A 21,743-nucleotide genomic window follows, 5' to 3' on the forward strand; every position below is an offset into this window, starting at 1 on the left:
TTGAAAGGAAAATTGGCAGAATGGTGCCATATGGCAGCATTACAGAAGAACTACAAGAAAATAAGGGGTATAAATAAACGTACACCTTTATGTTGTAAAGATAATGATCTTCCAACGATCATTGGAAACAGATCACAGGGATTTAAAAAGAAGAAATTCAGAAGTAATCCCTACAATAAAAGAGTGAGAAGTTCTTGAAAACCAAGAACAATTTGGTCCAAACAAAATGCCAGATCTTATAGGTCAGGAAAAAGAAGTAGACCTACAAGAACATCCCCAGTAACAAGCTCATCACAAAGCAGAGGAAGAACACCATCAAAAAGAACTTTCAGAAGAACTCATACAAGAGCAAGTAAAAGTTTCAAGGATTGCAACTGCTGGACATGTGGAGCAAGAGGACATATATCTACAAATTATCCAGAAAACGAGAAAAAAAGAGTTAAACTCTTTGAAGCAACACCAGATATGGATGATGCGGTCTTCTTTCAAGATCTAGTCCAAGTATATCAACTTGAGGATATCCCCTCAGATGAAAGCATATACGAAGAAGAGATATTGTTTAGTCAAGAAGATTCTGAGGATGGATCAGAATCAGAATCAGAATAAAGAAGAAGTGTTTCGGCATGAAACACATGAAAGTTTGGCTGGATTCTTTAGCCAAACCACGATATCTCATAATATGGTCCAAAGGATTATGAGAGAAAATCCAACGTTACAAAAGTACCAGGGATTTTCGGCAGGACAAGTAGAAAGAGTCTTAGGAAACTTAGGGCTTAGACAAAGAAGACATAATTTGATTTACAAAGTATCCAGAAGGGAAATGGCAATCCCCATGGAGTTAACAAGTAATCAAATAGAGATGCAGTTAATTCCTTTTGAAGAAATAAGAGAGGAATTGCAAAAGTTGAAAGGTGAGGTAGCAAGGACGATGTCTTGGATTCATATTGGAGCAATCCAAATAATGATCAAGACAACTTTTAAAGAAGGAAAAGATTCACCCATAGATATCGTAGTATGCGATAAAAGAATGAGAAATATTCAAGATGCTGTCCTGGGTACTATCTCAGGAAATCTTTGTGCAGGAAAAATTGTAGGAGTTATCTATCCAAGAATAGCCTACAATTTAGCTGACAGGGACTTTAGTCAAGCCTTGACGTTGCATCAAAACTTCAAGGAAAAGAGACTGTACCAGAGGTTGATCCGTGCGGTGGCAGCACTCATGTGGCGCCGGTACTGAGCATGACTTTTCAGATGACCCTGTACCAATCATCATGTTGCATGCATTATATACATATGTTTACTCATGTCTATGTACTGGGCGTAGCGCTCACGTCCTAGTTGTTATCTTGGACACCCTATTCCATGGGGCAGGTCGCAGGATGAACGGAGCTGGTAGTTCAAGGCAGGACTAGGGAGCAGGAGCCTTGATGAATTTATTATACAACATGATTTGTTAGTTGTATAATGTTTATTTTAAGAATTTCAATATGGTTGTATCATTACAGATTTAAGCCTGGATTATATTACTAAGCTGATATGTAAATTATGGTTAAGTTTCCGCACGTTTTTACTCTGTTAAGTATTTTGCTGTATTAAGTTTAATGCATGCTATTAGTTGCCAGTTAGTAGGTAATTCCATGCAGGGTCACTACATTTCTTGGCCACATTATTTCTAGAGATGGGATTGCAGTGGATCAGTCGAAGGTTGAGGCAGTGCAGAAATGGGGTATTTCGAAGAATGCTTCGGAGATTCGCAGTTTCTTGGGTTTGGCAGGATACTATAGGAAGTTCATCAAGGGTTTTTCCTCTATTGCAGTACCCTTGACTTCCTTAACTAATAAGAACGCGAAGTTTATTTGGAGTTCAGACTGTCAGAGGAGCTTCGATCAGCTGAAGGAAGCACTCACTACTGCACTGGTTTTAGCGATGGCAGTACCACACGAGGAGTTAGTGGTGTACACCGACGCGTCTAAGCTAGGTTTAGGCGCAGTACTTATGCAGTGTGATAAGGTTATTGCTTATGCGTCGAGGCAGTTGAAGATTCATGAGCAAAATTACCTGACACATGACTTGGAGTTAGCAGCAGTGGTCTTCGCTTATAAAATCTGGAGGCACTATCTGTATGGCGAGAAGTGCAAGATTTTCACTCATCAAAAGAGCCTCAAGTACTTCTTCACTCAGAAGGAGTTGAACATGAGGCAACGGAGATGGTTGGAGTTGGTTAAGGATTACGACTGTGACATTAGCTACCATCAGGATAAAGCTAATGTAGTGGCCGATGATTTGAGTCGGAAGTCGTCAGTGGTATCTTGTTTGTCAGTGCAGTTACCACTGCAGAGTGAGATTCAGAGGTTTGATTTGGAGTTTTACTCGAGTGGTCATGCACCGAGCTTGTCAGTGTTGACGGTGCAGCCGATTCTACGGGATCGGATCAGAGAGGGACAGCCTACAGATGAGGAGTTGCAGCGTTGGAGACAGAGAGATGAGGCCAATGGTGGTCTTCTGTATACAGTTGTGGATGACATTGTTCAGTACCATGGTAGGATGTGGATACCGAACGTCGATCAGTTGAGAGCTGAGATTCTAGCAGAGGCTCACACATCTCCGTACTCCATTCACCCCGGAAGTACGAAGATGTATCGAGATTTGTAGCTATTGTATTGGTGGCCCGGGATGAAGAGAGACATCGGGAGAGTTGTGTCAGAGTGCTTGACATGTCAGCAGGTTAAGGCTGAGCATCAGCGTCCAGCAGAACTTCTGTGACGCCCGGGGCTGAAGAGGCAGGGAGTGATCGCCGGTGCCAAGAGGTTGCACGGACAATGAGCGGCTCCTGGTAGGCTTCTAGGCGGAGGGAGACATGAATGAACCGATCCCATGCCGGAATGAGAGGGATTCTGAGACTGTGTAGGTATGTGACTACATGGTTGAGGATGGCTTAAAAGATTTCATATGTAATATTCATATCAAGAAGGTGCATTTTCTTTTCAGGAGCTCATCACATAAGAACTCCAAAGTTAAGCGTGCTTGACTTGGGGCAATTATAGGATGGGTGACCCCCTGGGAAGTTACTCAGGGTGCGTGTGAGTGAGGACATAAGCACGCTGAAAAGACCCGTCTTGATACAGTGGGTCGTTACAAATGGTATCAGAGCCGACCTCTCTTAGTACGGTATGGTTCGGGGACGAACCAAGCGGAAGCTGGTGGGCATGTGACGCCCGGGGCTGAAGAGGCAGGGAGTGATCGCCGGTGCCAAGAGGTTGCACGGACAATGAGCGGCTCCTGGTAGGCTTCTAGGCGGAGGGAGACATGAATGAACCGATCCCATGCCGGAATGAGAGGGATTCTGAGACTGTGTAGGTATGTGACTACATGGTTGAGGATGGCTTAAAAGATTTCATATGTAATATTCATATCAAGAAGGTGCATTTTCTTTTCAGGAGCTCATCACATAAGAACTCCAAAGTTAAGCGTGCTTGACTTGGGGCAATTATAGGATGGGTGACCCCCTGGGAAGTTACTCAGGGTGCGTGTGAGTGAGGACATAAGCACGCTGAAAAGACCCGTCTTGATACAGTGGGTCGTTACAACTTCTTAGACCTCTTCCTATTCCGGAATGGAAATGGGAGAACATTACGATGAACTTTATAGTTGGTTTACCGAGGAGTGCCAGAGGTTGCACAGCTATTTGGGTGATCGTGGATAGACTCACCAAGTCAGCTCATTTTTTGCCAGTGAGGACTACTTACTCGTTGACACAGTATGCAGAGCTTTACATCAAGGAGATTGTTAGACTGCATGACATCCCAGTGTCGATAGTATCAGACAGAGATCCGAGATTTACGTCTGCGTTTTGCAAGAGTTTGCACACTGCATTGGGGACTAAACTTTTGTTCAGTACATCGTTCCATCCCCAGACAGATGGTCAGTCTGAGAGAGTGATCCAGGTTCTCGAGGATCTACTGAGAGCTTGTGTCATCGACTTTCAGGGCTCGTGGGAGACTAGACTGCCATTAGTGGAGTTTACCTATAACAATACCTTTCAGGCATCTATAGGTATGGCTCCTTATGCAGCTTTGTATGGGAGGAGATGCAGATCTCTTCTTCATTGGGATGAGGTTGGAGAGAGAATCCTATTGGGTCCTGAGATAGTGCAGCAGACTGCTGATATTGTGACCCAGATTCGGGATCGCATGAGGACTGCTCAGAGTCGTCAGAAGAGTTATGCAGATACTCGACGACGAGATTTGGAGTTCGCTGTAGGTGATCACGTATTCCTGAAGGTGTCACCTATGAAGGGAGTAGTGCGATTTGGCCGGAGAGGCAAGCTTAACCCTAGATATATAAGGCCATTCGAGATCTTGGAAAGAGTTGGCACGTTGGCCTACCGTTTAGCTCTACCACCAGGGCTAGCGGCAGTGCACAATGTATTTCATGTATCCATGCTTCGGAGATACATCTCGAACCCGTCACATGTGTTGGATTTTGAGCCTTTTTAGTTGACACCGGAGTTAGCATTTGAGGAGAGGCCTATACAGATCTTGGCTAGGGAGGAGCACAGATTGAGGACGCGGGTCATACCGATGGTCAGAGTCCAGTGGTTGAATCACTCAGAGGAGGAAGCTACTTGGGAGACCGAGGCAGACATGAGGACTCGCTACCCGGAGTTGTTCGGGTAAGTACTTTAATTTCGAGGACGAAATTCAAATTAAGGGGGGGAGAATTGTAACATCCAGTATTTTTAATACGTAAATTCGCATGCATAATTAGGGATTTTATTTATTTAGAATTTTAGATTATGGGTTAAATAATTATGTGAAATTATGTGTGTATGTTTTAAGTTATTTTTAAGCATTTAACCCATAATTAGTGATTTTTCATGATTTATGGAAATTAATTGTTTTGATCGCGTAGACGGGACCGTGGACGGACGAGATACCAAAATATTTAGCCAAAATATTTTATGAGTTTTATGAGCCTTAAAATAATATTTTAAGGTATTTTGTCAAGAAAAATTTAGTATTTAGTTATATATTTATTTAAGGGTTTATTTTTAGCCAAAATAAGTCATTTTAATGACTTTTATTAATATTTAAAAATTTCCTAATATTATATTTCGGGATTTTGGCTGTGTTATCAGACTTTTAAATATTTTAGGAGTTTAAAACTTTATATTTAAGGTATAATATTTACATATTAATTTAGTGAGATATTTTTAAGATATTATCTACAATCTACAATAAAAAAAAACCTAAACCTACCCCAAACCCCACCACCCATTCAGCAGACATCCCCCCATATTCTTCAGCCTCCATTCTCACGTTTTGACAGAAGATTTCAAGCCATAGCCGATCCTCAAGTTTCTTAGAATTTTCGTCGTCCCGGAGCCGTAAACGCGTGATCATTCATCAAACAATTATAAAGGCATGTTGAATTCTCTTCTTGAACACCATATAAGCTAGTTAATTCATTCATGTCAGATTTTCATTGATTAGTTGATGTTATTTACGATTATGATGAAGTTTCTTGGTTAGAACATGAACAACTCATGGTTTTACTTGTTTTTCATGCTAAAGCTCACGTTTTTGCCATGGGAGACGGGCTGGCTGCTGGTCCGAGGTTCAGAGGGTGTGTTTAGGGTTATTAGACTTGGGTTGGCTTGGTGTTTAAGGTTGGAAAGGGATGGAACCAAAGCCAAGTCCTTCTGATGCGCAGCAGATCGCGCAGATTGAGCGGGGTTGGGAGATTGGCTCGTTCTCGGTCCACAGAGCATGTTTTAAGGTGATTCCAGTTGGGTTAGAACCTCAAGACATTGGAAATGGTATTACAGGTAGTTCTCCGGCCAGTGGTGGCCGGAGATTGCCGGCCGATTGGCCGGAAGTTCGTGCTTGCGTTCTGCGCGCGAGCAGAAACAAAGCCTGTAGTGTTTTGGTTCGTTCTCCTACTACAGGACTTGGTTTGAGGTCAAATTTGTTGGGTTAGAACCGTATTGATGTTGTCTAAGTTTGGGCAGTGGTTTCAAGGCCATAGGTGGTCGGAGTAGGCAGCACAAACGTTTTTGGTGAAGCTGCTCAGCTGGGCACAGGTTTAGAGAAGAAGGAAGATAGAATTCACGGTTAGGGTTACGGATATGGGTTTTCTGGCGGGCCGGGTCGGGTCAGGTCAGTAAGTCATGGGTCATGTTAGTTGGGTCCGAGTCCGAGTTAAGTGAGTCGGGCTCGGGTATTTTTATTTTTAAGTTTTAAGTTTAATTAAGGGTTAAATGGGCTTAATTAAATCCCAAAATTTGATTGGGCTCCATTTAATTATTTTGGATTAAATTTAATCATTTTTGGGCTTAATTAAATTTAATTAAGTTTGCCAATAATTTTATGGGCTTGGGAGCCCATGGGAGTTATTGGGCCAGTCTTTGGGCTTTTGGGCCATTGAGCCAGAATAGGTTGTTATTGGGTCAGGAATGTTTTAATGGGTTTGAATTAATTAATTGGGCTTAGAAATGTATTTTTGGGCTTAAGTATGTTAATGGGCTAGTCTCAGTGTTAATGGGCCAGAATTTAAGAAAATGGGCTTGAGTGTCAGGGCCAGCAGTTCAGTACAACCCATGAGAAATTGCATGTGTCCTGAATATATATTTAATTATTTTTATGCATGGAAGTTATTTTTAGTATTTATATGTTAGTATGAAATTAAATTAAATATATATGAAGGACATACATTTTATTTAAGTATATGCATTCATGAAATAATTTTTATACACGATTTAATGTTTAAAGTTGAGCAAAAGAAAATAATTTTATGTGGGAAGTTGAAGTAGTGTGACAATTTAAGGGGGATTCATCCCTATATGTGAACTATTGAATGTCAGTTTACTGCCAATTTAAGAGGTGATTCGTCACCGCCACGTACGTTGGTTTACCACACTGATCAGTATTTAATGTATGTATGGTTACACTATGGATACGACCTTTCGATGTTAGAAAATACTTTGCTCAACAATGTTTATGTATTATTATGATATTCAAATTTAATTTAAGTTTATGTTATGTTCATGATATTTTTAAGCATGCTCATTCATGTATATGTTATGTATTAGTATTAAAGTGATTTAAATTATTTTAAACCCTTGTTATGTTAGCATGTTGGGCCTCTAGGCTCACTACACTGATATGGTGCAGGTGAGTACGTAGAGAAGGATGTAGTACCCACCAGCGGCGAGGACCTATGAGCGGACAAGCAGTAACCCCGTGACCGTTGTCTGAGTCTACGTCATGTTTTGAATATTTTTATCGTGTTATACATTTTTATTTATTTTCAGTGGTGGATATTATTACTCATCTTATTTAAATATTTTCAGTGCATGCAAATTTTATTTATTTTGCTTATGTCAGTATTTTATTAAATGTTAGACTCAGATATTTAATTTGTTAAAGGTTGCATTTTTATTTAAGTTATTTATTTTTAAATCTATTTATTTTGTGCATATATGTATGGGCATGTATGTACATATTTTTACTTAGTAAGTATAAAAAAAAAAAAAATTCCGCATATTTATTTATATTTAGAGAGTTAGAGTCGTTTCAAAAACAATGCCACGTACAAATGATTAAATGCTAAACACTTTATTAAGACAAATTTGGGGACCACTAGGGAGTTGAAACAAAGAAATTGGAGTGCAGGGAATTAAGAGAAAGAAATATTTGGGTTTGGGGATTTTAAAATAATTTGCCCTTAAATTTATTGTCGCTAATTTAAATGTTACACGTTTTTATCAAATACAATGAAATATTTGAGCTACTGCTCAAGTGGTACCAGGGATTAGAAGAATTTGTATTTAAAAGTCTGTGGTGCAAGTTCGATCCTAAGAAGCAATGACGGAGCCAGAATTATCATTCTACCCAGGCTAGAATTTCAAGTCATCAATGCTTTAATTTTTCGAATTGAATTACCCGGGCTAATATCAAATCATTCCAAAATTAGTCAAAATTTACATATAAAAAATTTGTGCCTATACACAGCCCCGCCCTTGCTGGGAAGGGCAAAAACTCTTCCAGCCAGGCGGGAAAAAGACCATGAGTATGAGTTTGGGCCGTCCAAAGCATAAGGCCAGATGAGCCAGAAGCAGTGGGACGCTCCCAGCCCATTACATAAAAAGGCGCCCTTTTTTGTAATGGGCTGGGCCCCACCCTCTTGCTCTGGCCCATCTGGTCTCGGCTTTGGGCGGCTCAGATCCATACTCATGGTCTTCTCACCATCTTGCTGGGGGAGTTTTTGTCCTTTCCAGGGATCAAACTTGTACCAACAGGCTTTTAAATACAAATTCTTCAGAAGGTCAGATGGGCCAGAAGCGGTGTGACGCACCTAACCCATTACAACATCTATGCAGACTTGCGAGCATATATACATATACACACACAATTATTTTGTGTGTTTTTTTTTTCAAATTGTATGAATACACAGAAGCTTGATCATGAGGATTTTGACTAAGATAAAAAAAAATCGAAAGAGGTTACAAATTGTGAGAAACGATATCGGATAATGCAAATCAAAATTTGAGTTAAATGTTGCGTAAATGGTGGAGGTTGCATGATGATTATGAAATATTTGAAAAATGATTCCACCATACCAAGTTAATCAAGATCATCGAGCCGATGATGTGTAGTTCATCTGACACCAAGATCTCAAGTATGGAACGAGGTCTCGAGTTCGAGACTCAATTGTAACAACTCATTTTTCTACTAAAAAGAAAATCAAGATCATCGAACTTTAATAATAATAATATATATAATTTTGTTACGTTGTACTCCTTGTGGACACTGCTCACATGACGTTCATCTTATTTATATATATATATATATATATATATATATATATATATATATATATATTCGAATCACGTTCTATGTAACATCTCCAAAACTCTCTTGGAACGTTACTGAACATACATCTTTAAAATGTTTCGGAAAATAAAATTTCTTTCATTAAATAATAAAAATATTTAAAAGTACATCAATAAAAACATGAATAAAATCTTTGCGGTAATGCCAACTTGGCTATCAAAATAAAATACCGTAACACCTTTCTACTCTCATCATAACAAAATATTATTTGCTCAAAAATAATTGATCATAAAACATTCCACTCATGCATCCCCCGCAAAACCTACCCCCAGCTCCTCTTCATGCCTAACTACAAAATCATCGATGAAAGCATCGATATCCTCGTTAGCTGTACCATTCAAGTATAGTGAGTCTAAAGACTTAGCAAGAGCATACATAAAAAAAATCTTATTTAAACTTGAGATGAGAAAATAATAGCATCAAAATTTTCATGCAAAGACATGACTTAAAGTAACCATAACATAAAAAACTTTTGGGGGGTGATAAAATATGTGTATTTGTGACAACCATCGTAAGAGCACATCATAAGTTCTTGTGATTATGGTCGTTGTACAATAAGCATATAGTTTTCTCCCTTAAACTTTCAATCTTCGGATAGCCGCTTCAAAACTCATCTCGAAGTGCATACCCCGTGTAATTCGATCCCATGAGCCATAATTTGGAAACGCCACTCCGGAGCACATCCCAAAGTGCCAATCTCGTGTTGCCACCACAAAACGCATATAACATCAAAATATTTTTCATGCATCATATCATTCATCGTATCATATCATATTATGCTTGTAGAATTTTCATGAGATCTTATTGCACGTCATACTTGGTAAGACTTCATGAGAAAAATGATCATTTAAATGCAACACATACTAGTCGCTTCACATGAGTCGTTCTTTCCATCCTTGGCTTAAAACTTGAAAACTTTTCCAATAAAATTCTTGAATATATTCAAAACACCATAAAAGACCTTAAAAGACCCTTCATAGACCTTAACAAACTACAAATAAAAAATAAAAGATTAAAGCGCTGCCTCTGCGTGACTGCAGGCAGTGCTGCTTAAGCAGTGTTTTAGATCACCAAAACCTGCTGCGAATTTTCTGCACTTTTTCTTAAAAATCCCTTCTCCTTTCTACAATTTAAACACAATTCAAACATCAATTAATCGCACGCTTAAACACACGAAAACTTCAAACATTCCGAATCAAAATACCCCACTTTTAACGAATTGAAAACAACTACTCATCCAAATCAACCCACACAAAAAATATGAGATTTGAATCTTTTAACCCTTGAATCTTCTTAAACTTTAACCAAGGACATCCGGAACACATCATAATTCACGACTTTACATCGTACTCATGGAAACATGAAAGTCAAACAACAATGAAAGTCAATTTCATACCTAGAGTTCATATGAAAAATAATTATATTCTTCAATGATGATTTCAAAATATTAAAAATTTGCATGATCTTTGTGAATTGGATTCTAACATGTTCCTTGAGTCGTTCCTAGCCTCGAACTGACGAGATCAATCAAAACTTGGTGCACTGCGTGAACGTGATGAGGGTTTGGGAGAGGGAGAAAGATTTTAAAATCAGTTTTGAAAAATAATAAGAACGAACTAAATGATTACTATGCTTCCGGCCCATTAAACATCAAGACTTAACTTTTAAATTTTTCTCCACTCGCCGTAAAAATACAATTGCACCAACATATACTTATGCAAACATGAAATAATTTTCTTATCCATTCAAAGGCTACTCCCGTCCGTTAATCCATAATTAAGTCCAACCTGAAAACATTAAAATGCTTGCAACATGTACATATTAAATATCAGACATAATATAAATCACCTAATCTAAGCATAACAAATAAATTCCACAATTAACATGCATAAATCATATAAATTAATTAATTCATCGTGATCAAGCTAGTGAACTTTTGGACCTGACATTTTAGTTTAACAAAACCTGATTATACAACGATTTCAATAAGCACTCATCCTCACCCAAATCATATTTGCTTATGATTCGTGAGGGTAGAGTTAAACTTACTTTAGGAGTATCGTCATGATCGTAGATCTAATGTATCGTAATTTTTCATACTAATAATATAATATTAATTATATTCATATGTAGACATATAGATCATCGATACAAAACTTTAATACTACCTTTAGTATAAGATATCACCGCTAATGAGATGCTAAGTACAAGGAAAGTATATCACACAGTCAGTTCGTCACACTATATCTAAAAGTCCTAATTTAATTTAACCATATGGGTCCATACCAATTTTGAATCATTAGATTTAATGTTAGTACACATTCTTTATGTTAGTACGAATTTAACCATTGCTTACCATGAGTGTGCAAAGCAACAATTTTCTATGTGTGTGTTTGTACGTATATGGCCCATTTTCCTTGTGTGTATATATAGCCCACGAAGGCTAAGTTTGGGTCGTGGTTTTTTTAGCCCATGTATTTTTTCAAAAACGATGCGAAAAGCCTAGAAACAACAGCCCACGAATGGTTTGGTGGGGTTCTTAAATGAGCTGGAATCTGAATTCTAATGACAATTTAAACTTTATATTATATCATAGTACCAAAAACGTGGGCGATTAAAGAACCAAATATCGTTACAAACTAATCGACGATCAAACCAAATTTAGGTTTATAAATATATATATATTATTTTTTTAAAATAAACTTGTAAACTTTTATTGAGATATATTTAAATAAAATAGTCTTAAGTTTCGAATGTTTTTTGTTTTGAAATACAAATTTGTCATCTCCAAAATTCATATGGTACGAATCTCTCGTGGCTAGCATATTAATTTTTTTTATAAACGTTTGCGTAAAACATCCAGAGATTATATTGCAATTACAAATCATTTATATTTTAGGGTGATGAATATAGTATACAAATCCAAAAAGATATTGAAAGATGATCCAAAGATAAATTCCGCAATAAATACAAATATAATGACGTCTCTTATTTGTCATTAAATTATTTATTGTATGCCTAATGAATAAAGACGAGATTGATACGTCGACCCGTAAGAATTTTTTAAATATTTTTTTCAAAATGTCTCACGTTATTATAACTTAGTTTTACTATAAAATAAAAACGTTGATATCAGTAAATCAACATTATTGTAATAATAATATTGTTGGTTGATATCATTTAGTTATTCATTAATTATTGTAAAACTAATAAAATTGTCCAACAAAATGTTTTATTCGTTTTTTTGAGTCAACATTAGCCCCACGTCAGAGGCATGCCTCACACCACACCGGCGCATTTTATCTCCGGCACCACGGGCCAATCTCTTTCTGCAATATTTTTTTGTTTTTGTTTTTGTTTGTTTTTTTCATTTTCCAAATGTTTGACAAATAAAAAAAATTGGTGATTTTAATAATGATAATGATAAAATAACAATCGTCATAGAAAATATTTCGGAAAACATAATTTAAATGCTTGTAATACACAAACATTACTTTTTTCCCCATTCGGCTTCACCATTCTCGATAGAAAAACATCAAAATTGTAAGATATATGACGAATATTTAAATTTGAAAATACAGCTGACCAAAATTGCAAAACAACAAACATACGAGATTAATATTATGATTTTCTTATATTTTAAATGAGGTCATACATGTCCGAATACGTGAAAGATCATGCTGTGATATATAATACACAATAATTCTCCAAAAACCAGTGTTTTATATCATGTTATACACGTGCAAGACACACGCAAAATCATGTTATGATATGTACAGACACATCGTGTTACACACGTGCGAGACACGTTCAAACTCGTGTTGTATGCGTGCAATAATAACAATTTTTTGTTTTTTGTTTTAATTTGATTCATACATCAATATTTTAAATTTTATTATATACACGTGAGCACACACAAAAACCATGTTTTGATATATATACACATGATACGTATCCTTGAATTAGTATTATATATCGTGTTATACACGTGCAAAGTCGTGTTTATACGCGTACAATAATAAAATATAATTTTTTAAAAAAATATTCCTTTGTTTTTATTTGCAAAGAATCCAAAGAAGACTCTTGCACAGATCAGTTTTATTATGCGAATCTCATATTTGATTCGATCCAACGTTTGAAAGTGACAAAATACTAGTGACAAAATACTAGTGACGTCACATACGCGTTGCGGGACGTATTTTCAAATTTTACTAGAGAGTCCTCAAAATCCATGTACAATAGACAAAAGAATCACTGTAAATTAATGGATTAATTTTACTTAGAAAGCAATTAAAGAAAATTGGTTTCCAACTAATTGGACTAATTGGAAGATATACGAAGCCGAATCCTCTCTTTCTCGATTTCGACTCCAAACCCAACCCCCGCACACAGACACACACTCATACACGCAGAGGGAGAGATCGTCGACGCCACGCCATCGGCCGTAGCCCACGTTCTATTTGCCCCCGAATCTCATCTCACCGATTCCCCTTTCCTCAGATTTATAGGTCCATTCAACTATAATCCCTTTTCACATTTGTGTGTGGCCGTGTGTTCCTCCTCACTTCTATGTGTGTTTTTATCATCGGGGTGCTCGCGGTTTAATGCTTTTGTGGTGTTAATTGTGGGTTTGGTATGTGGGTTTAATGCAGATGCAGGTGTAGCAACGAGCAGTGGACGTAAATCTCGTCACTTCACGAGATGGCGCCAGCATGCACCGCATAAGATACGTGGGTTCGAGAGCTGGGGTTTTATATCGTTGATTTGGGTGAATTGGGTTATACGATGTCGCATCAGGTGGTGAAGGTGAGGCGGGAGGCGGTGGTGCCATGCATGACATGCCCCCTCTGCCACAAGCTCTTCCGCGATGCCACAACTATTGTAGAATGCCTTCACACGTGTGAGTGCTGCTCGATAGTGTTTTTTGAATCATGATTTTTCCTGTATTCGTGGGAGGGTATTCCAATTTTGACTTGCTTTTTAGCGTTTTTGGGTTTCTTGGTGATCTGGGTCTGCTGGCATCTGGGTTTGTCGTTCAGATTGCGTGCTAATTTTTAGGGTATTTAGATTTGTTCGTGGGTAAATTGAGCTTGTTTTCATGGTTTGGTTGTTCGTGTGAGTTGCTCTCTTTTCTGAAGTGTCGCGTTATGTTAACGTGTGGTTTATTTTTTGTCAGTTGGGAATGATATGCTCGTCGAGCTTTCATTGTGCTGAATTTCTTTATGGATTTCCTGTTCTAATGGCTTGATTCATGTGTCGTAGAACATTTTAACGGTGATACTCTTGGAAATAGGAATATCTTTAATTTACCAAATGGGGACGTTTATCTGCTTTGGTTTTGATGTATTAGCGAACCAACATATAAGCTGATTGGGGACACATGGCTTTCAATGGTCATTTGCCTACCCTACTAGTGAAGGCTTGAATTATTGGGACTCAAGATCTTGATAAAAATTTGGGAGATATTAACTATGGGTTATCAGGCATCTAATGTAATTCGTTTTTTTGTGGCAAGCACTGGCTGTGTTTGGAGAAAGATGAAAAGTTGCACTTAATATAATTCGTTTTTTGTGTATCTGACTCTCAAAGGCATCTTTTAATGTTTCCTCATTTGGACCTTTTGAGCCTCAATAAATGTTTTATAAGTTTTCATGGTGTAGTTTTATGCCTTTTCTTTTGATGTGAACTTGATGGTCTTTTCCATGATCGCCATAGTTTGCCAGAAATGTATATACAAGAAGCTATCTGACGAAGAAATGGAATGCTGCCCGTATGCAATATAGATTTGGGTTGTGTTCCATTGGAGAAGTTGAGGTCAGGTCTTCAAACTCATTATTTTTTTGTCCAGTTGTGCATTATTGCTCTCTCTCTCTCTCTCTCTCTCTCTCTCTCTCTCTCTCTCTCTCATGCGTATAGGTGCAGATATAAACATGCCCACAACACTCTGTTGAGGAATGTTTGCATGTTTGCACATATTGTGAGAACTTCATACCATTGAGTGTGAGTGGTATTGTTTGTACACTTCGATAATGGCCTCATTTGTGTTTATTTTGCATGTGTGGCTGTGTTGTTGCTGTATAATTTGTTTACTCTAACAGGATTTTGCATGTTTTGTTCATGGAACTTCGTTTGTCCTTAATCATGTCTATAATTTGTTTAACACTAACAGGCCGGATCATAATTTGCAAGATGTAAGAGCCAAAATATTTCCTTACAAGAGGATAAAAATGAAGTCCCCTGAAATTGCAACTCATATTGCATTACCTGCAAAGAGAAAAGAAAGGTCTCTATCATCTCTGGTGGTTAGCACTCCCAGAGTATCAGCACAAAGTGGAATGACTGGGAGAAGGTCAAAATCCACTGCAAGAAAAGCATCACGAGGTTCTAGTTTTACCATTGAGAAACCAATTAAGAAAGATGATGACTCTACTGAGGACCATCCTGAAAGCTCTAGCTCACCAGAGACATTGAACAAACTTACTCAAAATACGAGGCAGGTACGGGTATAGCTCTGAAGTTTATGAATATTAGTACATGTTTCCTGCATTTGGGGGCCTCGAATTCCCTTTTTTCATTGCCAGATGCTGCTATTCATGTTTACTTATATTTTTGTTGCAGAACTCTGCTGCTGGGGAGCCATCAAATAACCATACTTCTGATAAGGGAAGAGAAAATGGTTCGCCTTGGGAAGGAAAAGCTGATATCTGGAAGCCTTTAACTTGTTTGGTTGAGGCAGCAAACAGGAGCAAATCTTCAAAGTACGGAGCCCAAGGTTCAGTTGCTAAATCACCAGCTTTGCAATCCCATGACAGTGATGGACTTCTTAATAAAGCCAAGAACAAGGAACACAGGCAGAAATCAAAAGCTCAAGATGAGAATGACTATATTCCTCCAGAATCAGAAAAGCCCAAAAAACTGCGTAGAATTCGGCAGAAGAAAGCACCAAATTTTGGAGAATGTAGGATTCCTCCCCAAGCTCTGATCGACGCCACAAGTTCTAGATTTGAGAGAAAAAACCACCCAATTTGGTTCTCCTTAGTGGCAGCTGATGAACAGTAAGCAGTTTTTGTGTAATCTTCTGAATGATCATGCTAAAATTATTGACATAAATCACATCTATATTTCTCTAATTATTTGTGATATATACGTTTAGGGAAGGAGATGCAACACCCTTGCCTCAGATTTCTGCAGGTTACTTGAGAATTAAGTAAGTTCTCAGAAGCTTCATTCGTTATACCTTTCCAAAATAATTGCAATTTTGAATTTAACAGTGTCTTTACTCTTTTCTATTGTTGTCTTCTTACATCTGCCGGAGGCATGCGATTGTTACTTAGGACATTATTTACTCAGTTGACACAAAACAAAAGGTCAATAAACAAAAAATAATTTTAGGTGGCTATAACACTGGAGGTATTACGTCCGACATGCTTCTTGATTCAAAGATTCTTTGGCCTCAAATGTTGTTTGATCAACTAAATATGCAAAAAAATTTAGGAAGGTTTATAGACTTTTGGTTCGGTTGACGGCTTTGGAGCAATCTGGCACTCTGTCTAACAAAAATCTAGGGTCCGAGATTTAATTCCTCTCTTTGAATCCAGCGTGTCGTCACCTGCAGGTTTTGTAGGACTTGGTTCGTATAATTACTTGGTAACAAAGCAATGGGCATCTGTTTTATGCTCTTGATGTTGTTACTGGTATCAGATATTGGTTCTATTGCTTTTACTGTTCATTTTCAATCATCTCTAGCCTTTTGTTTCCCCCCATTTTTTTTCAAAGATCTGGTCATTCCTTGTGCACAGGGCAATAGTTTTTCAATGAATCTCACCCTTTTCACCTCAGGATTGTGGATAATAGATGGTGTTGGGCTAGTCTGAAATGGGTATTATCTGTAGGAATTGATTTTGCTGCTGGGTTTTTAATCGCCAATTTGTTTGCATCCATGTGGTTCCGTTATCTGTAAATATTTGTAGTAATCATGGTTTGTTGTATTGTTTGAGAAGATATTGTTTTACATCCAACCTCTCTACACTCACATATCATCATTTATAGGTTACATTGGAACACCATAAATACAAACTATCAGTTTCAGCAACTCGCTTGTAGTATAAAATTAGCGGCAATTGATAATGACTGGTTCGAGGTCACCACGGGACAATTTTGGGGTGGCATGTGTTTAAAATACTCTGATTAGTGACATAGGATAAGTTGTAGCGCTGAATAAATCTCTCGTCTGTAGTGTACAATGCTTCTGCTTTCAGTTGATTCACCCAATGATGTCTCAAATATGACACCTAAGTATAACAGGCTGGCGGCGGCAACAACCAAGTTGCATGCACCACACATCCATCCCATGGTATCTCTGTTGCTTGTGTTATTGGGTGCTGTTTATGGCTGAATGATGTAAACCATTTGTTTTGTTCTTGCTTTTCTGTCAACTACCTTTTGGTCTTTATAATCCTCTGAGTCGAGCCAAAATTTATTTATTTTTAAAGTCTTTGCATAAATAATTGGTAAATGGTTGCATTCACGAAAATGAGATGGTAAAACCATTGCTTTTTAAAAATGTTGGAACAAGTGAGGTTCTAGGATTTAGTGTTTGTTGGATGTCTCCAGATTACTCAGGCAGTCCCATGAATTTTGGCTTTTGGTTAAAGATTAATTTTATTGACGCCTTCTGGGATTCATCGAGTAAAATTCACTCCCTTTAGAGGTTCTTTGTTTATTTTTCTTGACTAATAAGTACATAAAATTTTCATGATGTATACTTCGAAACTTAGTTTCACAATGTTTCGTACACTTTACCCGATTCAGCTGGATTTACCCTAGTAGGGCTCCCGTGCTGATGTTCAAAACATTATCTATTTATTTTGCTGAGTAATTGTCTTTTTACCGAATGCACTTTTTTTTTTGCAGGGATGGGAATATACCCGTTTCTTTTATTCAAAAGTATCTAACGAGGAAGTTAGATCTTGCTAGAGAAGAGGAGGTAACTTCAGTCACTGTTAATCACTCCTGACACAAATCTGGCTTATATCTGGTTTATTTAGTCTGTGAGCATGTCTCATGGAAAACTCTCTCTCTCTCTCTCTCTCTCTATATATATATATATAAGCTAAAATTTATATTTTAAGTGCGAATGGTTGCAAAGATTGATAAACCAGTTTTTTAAGTTCACGTGTTTGTGTATCTAATCTGGCCATAGCCATATGATGAACCATATTCATTGCACATTTATTGTGAAGAAGATGGAGTCTTTAAGGGTGCCATAGTTGTCTTTGCAGCAATGATATTGTATCATATTCGCTGTGAAATTATTGTAGGTTGAAATCAAATGCATGGGGCAGGCAATCATCCCCACATTGACATTGAACAATCTCGTGGATCTATGGCTTCAAGCTACTTCCACAGAGAGAGTATCGGCCACTATTGGTTCATCTGCGAAGGATTTCGTGATGGTCTTGGGCTACGCTCGCAAAATTGCTGATCCTTGAATGCCCCAACCCAACCCCACCCCACCCCATTTTTCCGATAATCTTAATATTATTGAGTTATTTCTCCTCTCTCGTTAGCCCGTGTTTTCTTTACACCTGCTGCTGTAGCAACTTTGTTAGTTATTAATGTGTTCTTCAACGTTTGCGCTATAGTTGTTACTACATTTGAAGTATTTACAGTTATTGTACTCGGCAATGTAAACTCCTTGGAGGATCGGTTTTCATCTTACCTTTTTCTTATGGCCTTTGCCTCAAAACTTCTTCCTATTATTATTACATCAATGTTGAGTTTTTATTACAATTTGCACTCTTCACATCGAGATTGGCAACCCGGTCCTCTACTCTCTGCAGAGTAGTGCCGTCGTGTCTAGCTCCGTCCAACGATGATGCTATGAGTACACGGATCCATTACGCTATATTGTAAGCCATAAGCTTTTCATTGTTACACTAAAGCCTTTGGGGTCATTTTTCATGGATACTCTTACTCGATATATCTGCAATCACCAGCATTTCTTGAACCAAAAACGTGAAAAAAATTTAAATGAAACCACTCCGAAGGCGTTCTTACCTTACTTTAATGCCAATCGAAAAATGAAACACACAAATCTCGTCTTTTTTTTTATAAATTGCCAATTACATATGACAACCATTATTCTCACCAAAAAGGAATAAAATCTGAATTTCTGAACAAAAAACCTATCAAATATGGAAACCCCAAGAAAATTATTAAAATTGAGATGGGAAAATATCAAACCTTTGATATGATTTTTCTAAGCAAAACTGTTCGCAAATTCAAATCAAATATCCTAATTCACAATGTAATTCTGCAAAAAAACTTCAAAACCTAGCGTAGCTTGCTCCTACTACGGAGTGCAATCCACCGTCAGCTGCTTCATCTTCATCCAAAAACAAGTCCTCCGTAACCCGGAAAGTCCCGTGCAAAACTACGACAGCTGCTCCGATCAAACCCGAAACCAAAACATTCAACCAAACGTGCGTGAGAACCAAACCCACAACCGTCACGATCCCGAGCGCAATCAACACCACGCGGTCATCCAACATCCGACCCAACACCACGATCGGCTCGTCTCGAAAGAAATACAGGAGGAACCAGAATACGAAGATCACTATAAAGACGATCATCGAAACGGGGTGGTACAACAAGCTAAGGAAGAGAATGAAAAGCACGATCATGGAGTAATTGACGCGGAAGTGATTGAGGTTGCGCTTTAGGCGGGAGGAGAATTCGCCGAAGCCGAAGGGTATGGAGTAGGAGGCCGGGTGAGCGAGGAGCTCGCGCCATGGGCGGCGCGTGGCGAAGAGAGATTGGGTGCGGGACTTGTACCGGAAGAAGGCCCCGCCTTCGCCGCCGGCGTACGATGCCATTTCTTTGTTTATATGAATTCAGCAGAGGAAACCCTAGAAGAGAATGTAAATGCAAATGCTAATAAGAAAAAAGTGAGGCTCGTGGAGTGTTTATACGCCGTCGTTTCGGGGGGAATTGAGCGTCGCTAACGCGGTGGTCGACACCTGATCAAGACGAAGTGGGAGACGGGGCCGGCGGGTTCCAATGTCAAGCTTGGAGAAAACATTAATGACTTAAGGGGGTTAATAACTTAACGATATCTAGTTAAAGTCGTGTTTCAAAATATGTAATACGCGTGTATGTATGTGGGGGCAGAATTTGATCAAGAATCCCATTGTGGGAATTTATTGAACCTACAAGAATCTTCCACTTTTATAGACTTTTCAACAAATCATTCGAATTGCTTTTTTATGATGCCTTGAATTGCTTTTTATTAGTAAATAATAAAAAAATTTAAAACATCCAACCATATCAAATAAAACTAATGTTAATTACTAGATTAATCAATTGAACTAGGTTCCATTAAGCCACATTCAACCCCAGAATCCCAGAACTTGGTCAAAATCCAAACGTTTTGAGCCCCCATTTCAGAAAACTCAGATTTGAGCCAAAACCCGTGTCATGGAAACTCTTTTACATTATATTGTAGCTAGGAATTTGCTGAGTCGTTATTTGTTTAATGATTCTCCCACCTCATCCGGAATTGTGCCAAGAGATTTAGTTTTGAACTGAATCCGCGTGTTTTTAATTACTTGTTGGATGGATGTGTTAGAGCTTAGCGACTGAAAGATGCAATGGTTGTTACAATGTATTGATTTCTAGTGGTATAATGCCCGATATCTTTGTTTTGAATAAATTTTTGAGTGCACTGGTCATGGCAAGTATGATTGATTCTGCACGGGAAATGTTTGATGACTTGGGGGTGAAGAATTTGAGTTATGATTGTGGCACTGTGAATGTGATGATGTCTGGGTTTTTGAAAGAGGGTAAGCAGATGAGACTGAGAGACGGATAGCCTGCAAATCTTTGGCCCCGGGTGTTCCCATCGAATGTGAGTGCGATTTGGAACTTACACCAATTTGATAGATGTGCTGCTCAAGGAGAGAAATATAGTTCTCGCCTCAGATTTGTATCAAGCAATAATGCATGCCAATAATATATGCCGGATGTTATCATATTCTCAGTTCTAGAATAAGGCCTTTGTAACAAAGGATAAGTGGAAAATGCTGCCAGGATGCTGAAATAGATGAAGAAAAAGAATGTCACACCCAATGTCTTTTTAAAACACATTACTTGATGGATATTTTAGGGATGGAAATTTGATGGAGGCTTTTAGATTGCATGATGAAATGCTTGATGGGGGGTCGGTCTCACTCCTGATGATGCAACTTATGATCTTCTTGTGATTGGAGAGTTGAAACAGAACAATGTCCCTGTAACCTTCATGTGCATGAGCCTTCATCTTGGACGTCAATAGCGCAGTTTGCTGCTTAAAAGGAGAAATATCCTCCGTCGAGATGTTAAATCCATTCATCATCTTATTTTTAAATTTTATGGTATGTCCTCAAAGTTGCTCTCTCCTCGTGCAGTTGTGCTTTGATGGGAACTCAAGCCTCCGGAGTGAGCATGATTTACGAAGTTGAGGTACTTAACAGTTCATGCATCCTTATCACTTTGCAGTCAGCTTTCACTTTCTCAAAATCAAGTTATGTAACAAGTCTTGTGGTAACATTCTGAATAACTCGGCTTTCACCGGCCAGTAAGCCCAGAGGTGAAGAATTTAGTTTCGTGGGACAAAATGCATACATGTAACAAGCAAAATTGATGCAGCATCATCATTTGGTATTATGTTCGTTGCCGCTTATTGTGTTTGAATATGAATTCTGCTGTGCAATTCTCTGACCTTTACCAGCATTGTAGAAATGTGATCCAGAATCCTCTTTTAAATTTGGAATCTGAGCGTGATATTTCTGGGTTCTTTTTGTTTCTTTC

General features: G+C 38.1%; 1 protein-coding gene and 1 pseudogene across 1 annotated transcript; one reads left to right on the plus strand and one right to left on the minus strand.

Moving 5' to 3' along the window:
* Nucleotides 1–13,249: 13,249 nt before the first annotated feature.
* LOC140870819 (E3 ubiquitin protein ligase DRIP2-like) lies at nucleotides 13,250–18,826 on the plus strand (annotated as a pseudogene).
* Nucleotides 18,827–18,977: 151 nt separating this feature from the next.
* Nucleotides 18,978–19,970, minus strand: LOC140870820 (PRA1 family protein E-like). The gene has a single exon (XM_073273216.1). It carries the CDS (start codon nucleotides 19,769–19,771, stop codon nucleotides 19,223–19,225), a length of 549 nt encoding a protein of 182 aa, XP_073129317.1. The 5' UTR covers nucleotides 19,772–19,970; the 3' UTR covers nucleotides 18,978–19,222.
* Between the last annotated feature and the right edge of the window lie 1,773 nt (nucleotides 19,971–21,743).

Source organism: Henckelia pumila, unplaced genomic scaffold, assembly GCF_033568475.1.
Source record: "Henckelia pumila isolate YLH828 unplaced genomic scaffold, ASM3356847v2 CTG_266, whole genome shotgun sequence".
Classification (NCBI taxonomy): Eukaryota; Viridiplantae; Streptophyta; class Magnoliopsida; order Lamiales; family Gesneriaceae; genus Henckelia; species Henckelia pumila.